Source organism: Geospiza fortis, unplaced genomic scaffold (genome assembly GCF_000277835.1).
Source record: "Geospiza fortis unplaced genomic scaffold, GeoFor_1.0 scaffold461, whole genome shotgun sequence".
In the NCBI taxonomy this organism is placed as follows: domain Eukaryota; kingdom Metazoa; phylum Chordata; class Aves; order Passeriformes; family Thraupidae; genus Geospiza; species Geospiza fortis.
Window position 1 is genome coordinate 1,368,830 of NW_005054463.1, and position 6,765 is coordinate 1,375,594.

A 6,765-nucleotide genomic window follows, 5' to 3' on the forward strand; every position below is an offset into this window, starting at 1 on the left:
GCCTATTACAGAGTATCTTCATGTTGATTTTATTAAAAAAGGAAAAAATGTCAGCATTATAAACTGAATAAGGAGGAGTTATGTGTCCACAACCTTTGTAGCTGAGTTTTATGGTTTTTATTAGCAAGCCAAGCAAGATGGAGCAGGCAGTAAAAGTTTTACTACACTCTCCTGCTATTGCTTTCAAGCTCCTTTCCTTGCATTTCAGATGTTTATAAAATAATTGTGGTCATGATTAGCATAGTAAAATAATGTGCAAATGTGTTGTATTCTGGTTACTATAGACACTGGAGCATTTTGAAATTGAGTTGGTTCAGTATTAATTGTACAACAATGCCTGCTGACTATTCACTGCTGCATTATGCTCAGTGGGTGCACTAAATACCTTCATTTCTTTATACATTGCTAGAAAAGGATACCCTGACCCTTCAATTACAGGAAATAGGAAAACAAAGTAAAATCATGCTTAGCTGCTATATTAGATGTCAATTTTTCTGTCATTCTTGCAGCAAAGCTTTTTAATATTAGTTTAATACTTTCCTGTTTAACATTTGGTTCCTTCTGAATCTGCCTACCTGTAGTGCTGCAAAACTGAGCTGCTCAGAGAACAGACTATCAGGGTTTTCTTCATGGGAGGGAGGGAAACAGGAACAGATTTCGATCTGTCTTCATTTATTTTGAAACTTTAAACAATTTTGAGTATAGCCAACAAAAAGTTAAATGGGATTTGAAAATCTCAGACTCTAGTTTGCTGTTTAAGTGTTTTTCCTTATTTGATATATTTTATTTTTGATGGTCAGGGAAGCAAGATTCATTCATTGTCAGCAATTGTAGCCAAGAGTATTTTCATTCTTATTTATATGTTTCTTTTTTAAGAATGTTTTGTTTATGTGCCCATTTGGAATGTATGGATTCTTAGCAATCCTAAATTGTTTTGAAAGTAGGGACCAAAAATGAGTGTAAAACTCAAGCCGTGTTGTGAAAACTATGTATGTAATAAGTAGCTTCTGAGTACACCTACTGGCTTCCATGAGACTGCTTTGATATTTAAAAACTAAAATATGGAAATTTCAATATATTGAAACAGGTTTAAAATGAAAGTAGACAAAACATGTTCTCCATAACGTAAGTGTATCGGATTTTTCAGGAAAAATAAGTGAACAATTATTAAAATTCTCTGTAACTTTGAATAAAAAGAGAATTTCTATGGTGTGTCAGTATAGCTATCAGTGATTAGTTCAGGACTCATTTTTAAGTACAGAAAAACAGAAACAGTGCTGATTCTTTGGTGAGAATTGAGATTAGACTATTTCCTTGAAAATATTTAGTGTTAGACTAAAGTCAGACTGTCTTGCTGAGTCCTGGACATAGACAGTTGTGGTGTTGTGAGGTCCCCAGGACGAGGTGAGAGATGAGAATTTGACTCCATGTTCTCAGAAGGCTGATTTGATGTGATTCTATTCTAGTCTAGTCTAGTCTATTCTATAGAATAAAGGATACATCAGAAGGCTAAACAAGAATGATAAAGAAAAACCTGTGACTGACTCCTCAGAGTCCAACACAGCTGATGGTGATTGGTCATTAATTAAAAACAATTCACATGTTTGGATAAACAATCTCCAGACCACATGGCAGAGCAGCAGACCCTGGAGAAGCTGAGGCTTCTCACCTTGCCAGGAGAAGAAATCCTGGCAAGGGGATTTTTCAGAAAATATCATGGTGACAGACAGTAGCTGTACCCTGAGAAGAACTTAATTTTCATTACTTCACATTTCTGAAAAAATATCTAGTATTTGCTTTTTAAATTGAATGTATGGATACAGCACCACCTGTGACTGTGCTCCTTGTGCATGTCTGAACTGCAGTCTTAGAATGACCTTGACAGCTTTCAGATTGGAACTGCTGATGATAATGGTTATTAATTTTTGCAAAAAGGAAAGGTTGCTCCTTCTCCTCCCTCACTGAAAGACAGTGATCACTAATTTGTTGTCTGATGGGCTTTGCCTCACTTAAGATGACTCTCTTTTCTTTCAGAATTAAAGTAGCAAGGTTTGAGCTTGTTCCTGGTTACAGAGTGAAGGTGCTTCCTCAATTGACTTCAATTTTTAACATCTGAGTAAGGAGAAACTCAACACTACCTGTAATAATGATATAGACAAGGCCAAGCTGTGATTTAGACAAACTGATTTGGATGTTTTCTATTAAACTCTACTACATTTTTCTCAGCTCTGAGATGATTTAGATCAGTTCCACTTATCTATTCATTGCCTTCTGTATGTTTTGACAAATGATTCTCTTGTGTCTTTCTGGAGGAAAAAGAAAGCCGTAGACTTGTTCTGAAGAGCCCTGCTGTTGGAAAAGGCAGTCTTACTGCAAAAATTCAGGACAGAAAAGAGATATTTCTAATAGCTTTAAAGGTAAATTTTCCTAATTGCATGACAGGTTGCATCAAGACAAGGCTTTTTATCTTATAAGGGGAAATTAAGCAATGGTTTGAGACTCAGAAGAGATGAGTTCAGTTTACAAGCTGTCATAGAGAATTTCAGCTTGATCTGGGGTAAATCACTGAATCCTCTTATGGTTCAGGCTCTTGAACTAAAAGGGGAAAAAAAGCAACTAAAAAAATCCCAAACAGACAAAAGAAAGGCAAGCTCTTCTCTTCTGGTTTGTTTTTTGTACGTGAACCTGTGAGGTCTTAAGGCATGAAATGCCTTTATGACTTCCCACAATCCTGACTTCTGTAGCCTTCTGTCTTCTGATATTTAATCAGCTGTGAAAATACTGTGTATAAATGGCTCAAGATTTATGGCAACTTTTAGTGAGTGGCTGATTGTTGCACCTGTGATTTTGGGTAACAGAGGGAGTATACTGTCAAAGGGACTGGTACCATTTACCCTTGTCAGTGACTGAGGACAGGCATTCAGGAGGGGTTTGGCTCATAGAGATTCTTCCTAGGACACTCTTTTGAATGTTCTGTTCCTTGCCTTTGGTAATAGAGTAAAATGGTGTTTAATGTCTCAGGCAGGAAGTGCATTAATTCCTATTTTATAGGGATGTGAGAGAGAAGCTTGATAGGTTTTTATTTTTGTCGCTCTACAAATGTCTCGTACCTAGCAGATAAAGGAGTGAACAAAACCACAGTGTATTGCTTTGGCTCCTTAGCACTCAGGAAGTTCTCCTGAATTTTGGCTTGCACATGGCCCTTGTCCATGCTGAAAGAGCATCAGACTTTGCAGTCAATGCCTGTAAAAGTTTTACAAGCCTTGTTATGCAAGATCTCAACTTGTGTAATGGAGTCTCTTTTACTCTTAGGATTTAGCAATTGGAAATAATAGAATAAGGATTAAATAATGAAACTTGATTGGCAAAATTTGTCAGGGGAGAGGTGATCTCTTCATGCAGGCATTATTGAACAGCTCTATTGTAGCAAGTTTTTAGGATAAAAATATCCCATTTATTCCACAGTGAGAAATATTTGTGTCTGGGGAAAAAAGTCACACCGTGACTTTTACCTGCTGGAGAGCTACTGAAATCAACATTTCATCTGGCCATGAAAAGTGATCCCACTGTTCATGCCAGTGGAACTATAGGTATGAATTATCTCAGCAGAGGGCAAGTCTCCTGCTCTAGTAGAGTACAGGATTACCACTGCAAAGGGTTCAAAAGCTCCAGTTTCAGAAATATTTCAGATCCTTACAATGGAGTTACAAAAAACCTTAATATTTTTATATTCACTTTTTTCTGTATTTTTTTAATGTTACAGCAATCATTTACAGCACTATCTCCTGAAGCAGCATCTGGGGATTTTCTTCTACTGTAAAATGCAAGACTTTCTGTCACTTCTATTCAGAAAGCCATGCATTTCCTAGGCTTGTTTCACTCTGAAATGAGGAAGTCTGGTAGCATTTACTAATTGGTTGTGTTCCAGAAAGTGAAAGAGAACAATTTGCAAAAAGCATGCTGATTTTATGCCTTTGTTATGTTATAATCTGAGTTGTTCAAATTTGTAAACCTTGAAAGGTAGAACTTTGTAAGAAAAGGACTACAGAAAGCTTTCAAGAGTTGCACAGAGGTACTGACACATGTTGGGACTATACTTCCCTTTAGGTAATATCTTTATTTACTTTAATGTGTGTGTATAACAAATACTGCAGACTTATTGTAATTGTTCCTAAATTTGGAAAATCTATGGATTTTTCTTGAACTGGATTCAGAGATCTTCAGGAATATTATGGTGGAGACACAGTCAGAAGATGATATGCAGTTGTATAAAAATGTGGAACTTTAGCCAAAACCACATTCCTTGTTGGATTAACAATGCCAGATTAATCTTTTTTGTTTATGTATTTGTACTTGACATTTTTATTTCCTAATTCTGAATATTGCAGATTTATTACTTTTTTTTTTTTTTTGCAAAAGTAAGTATCTTGCTAGTATCTGTGTTAAGCACTTTGCTCATTTGCTTCTCCATTGATGCCTCAGGTTTTAGCTTTTCTATTTTTCAGATTCTGTACTGCTTTAGTGTGTGGGTTGGGGCTTCATATTAGGGCACAGTGAGCTCTCTTCACAGAGTAGGGAGACAAAACAGTTCCTTCTCTAGCTGGGGATCAAGGAAAACCAATCCAGATCTCAGGCCCAAGAGCATAAACAATATGAACTGAAGAGAGAAAAACAAGCAGGATGGGACTTCATGGGCTAAATCTATAATTGGACAATTAACTCCAGTATGCAAATGAACCAGAACTTCTAAAAGTGAGAGACCTCTTGATCAGTTGTCTGTTTTGTGACCATTTTGGGTCCATCCTGGGTGCATCCCTGGCTGGGCTCTTGTGCTGCCCAAGGTGGATCCATTGAGGCCTTTTAATAAATCCCTGCTTTATTCTTTAGCTCTGTCTGGCCCCTGTTCTAGGTCAGCCTTCACAAGGCATACCATGATTTCCAGATTCTGTCTTTCTCTCTAGTCAGAGAATTGACAGTTGTCTGATATTTGTCAATATTGAAAGTCCCTACTGCTCCATGGATTTTGGAGTGGTTCTGTTAGGCTGGGCCTGTGATTGAAGCCACAGTCCACTGAAAAATATCTTCCAGGTCTTGAGTCTGGAATAGAAGTGCTCAAACTTATCATGAAGTCATTAGCTTAGTGATCTGCATAAGTTTGGCTTGGGCTAATGGCACCTTGTAGGACAATGCAGGGTGTGGAGCTTCTGGAACTGAAGACAAATATTCTTTTGCTACTTTGTAGTTGTGAAATTTGCTTTATGCTCACTGCTGCAAATTATCCGCAAACAGGATGGCTGCTATCAAGTTTAGTGCAAACAAATACTAAAAAGACTTGGTGGTTATCCCTGCTGTGTGTGTGTGCTTTCAGATTAAAACACAGTGATTTTATTCCCTCCTTAATCTTAGTGTTTGATGGGCATTTTAAAGAGTACAGTGATTTCAGTGTCCTTTAAAGCTTCTCACAGCAGGATGTCCTAAAATGTTGCAAACAGAAGGCATCAGCCAGGTCTTCAGCAAACTGTGATGTCTTGGAAAGTGGTTTTGTAATGGCTGGTGCAGTCCTTAAAATATATTGTGCACAGTTACCCTCGTTACATTCTTTAATGACAATCTATTTTTAATAAAGCTATTTAGCTTGGTTAATTAGAGCTAGGAGTAAATCTCCTAGTCTGCTGATTAATCTTAGGAAATACCTTAAACCACACCAACGGAAAATGAGGCTGTAAATTAGCTACACATATTTTGACTTTTTATTGGCATGATTTTTATAAGAAAGGTCTTCTTTATAAGAAGAATACAGCAGCTTTGCCTCTGGATGCAACTCATGGAGCTAACCTCCCATGGAAAACAGGGATAGAAAACAAATAGGCCATGGAAAAATGGAAAATAACCCATGCTTGTAATCTTACTGAGGGCTTTTGATATAAACCTTCCTTCCCAGTGCTTGTCCCGTGTTTTATGTCAGGACAAGACATAAATAGTAGGAATATAATAGTATCTTATGAAATCTTAAATAGTAGGAATATAATTTGAAAAAAACTAATTATTAGTCTTCAGTTGTTCTGCCCGCAGTCAGCTTTACCAATGCGTATCAAAATTAATAAAATCAGGACAACAGTGATGTAAAAAATTATGAAAACTGGATAGAAGAGAAGAAAGTGTGGAAAAACAAGACACATTTGTTTTTTCAAAATAGTAATGTAAATAATAAATTGTGTGAAGTATGCATCTATGCATAGAAGTTATGAAGCATTTCTGAGAATTAATAATTCTGTTTTCTGCAGGATTCAGAGTTCCCTGTTGATGCTGAAGGAACCCTGTCCTTTGAGCATGCTAAAGAACACACTCAACCCCAGAAATCTGGACAGTATCAGCTGAGCAGCATTTTGAAGGTGCACGACCTCGCAGTGAGCTGGTAGGAACCATGAGCAGTACATTAATTTTATTATGTACATGTGGAGTTTTATTTTTCAACAGGTCATTGAGAAGCATTTAGTGTAAGTAAATATCTGAAAAATTACTGGCAGCAGTCAGGAGGACTTCCTCTCTGAAGGATGTCACAGTGGAAAAACTGATCATGAAATGCAGTGGGAGTGTAAGTACAGTAAAACACCTGGGCAGAACTTTACAGACTGAGATTTATCTTTTATGTAGGAAGAGTGGGATTTGGTTAGCAGATATCAAAACAGAAACCAGAGATTACTGTAAACTCTGGTTCCGTGAAACTGAATTAGAGTGTTGAATATTTTTGCAATTTGTATTTGA

At 36.9% G+C, this 6,765-nt stretch overlaps 1 protein-coding gene across 1 annotated transcript in view; it reads left to right on the top strand.

Moving 5' to 3' along the window:
- Nucleotides 1-6,407, top strand: part of LOC102045200 (sperm-associated antigen 16 protein-like) — a gene marked incomplete at its 3' end in the record, with an annotated part of 54,056 nt that extends 47,649 nt beyond the window's left edge. Inside the window, exon 10 of the mRNA XM_014309891.2 lies at nucleotides 6,285-6,407. Coding sequence (XP_014165366.2) covers nucleotides 6,285-6,407 — 123 coding nt within the window. The remainder of the gene's footprint in view (nucleotides 1-6,284) is intronic.
- Between the last annotated feature and the right edge of the window lie 358 nt (nucleotides 6,408-6,765).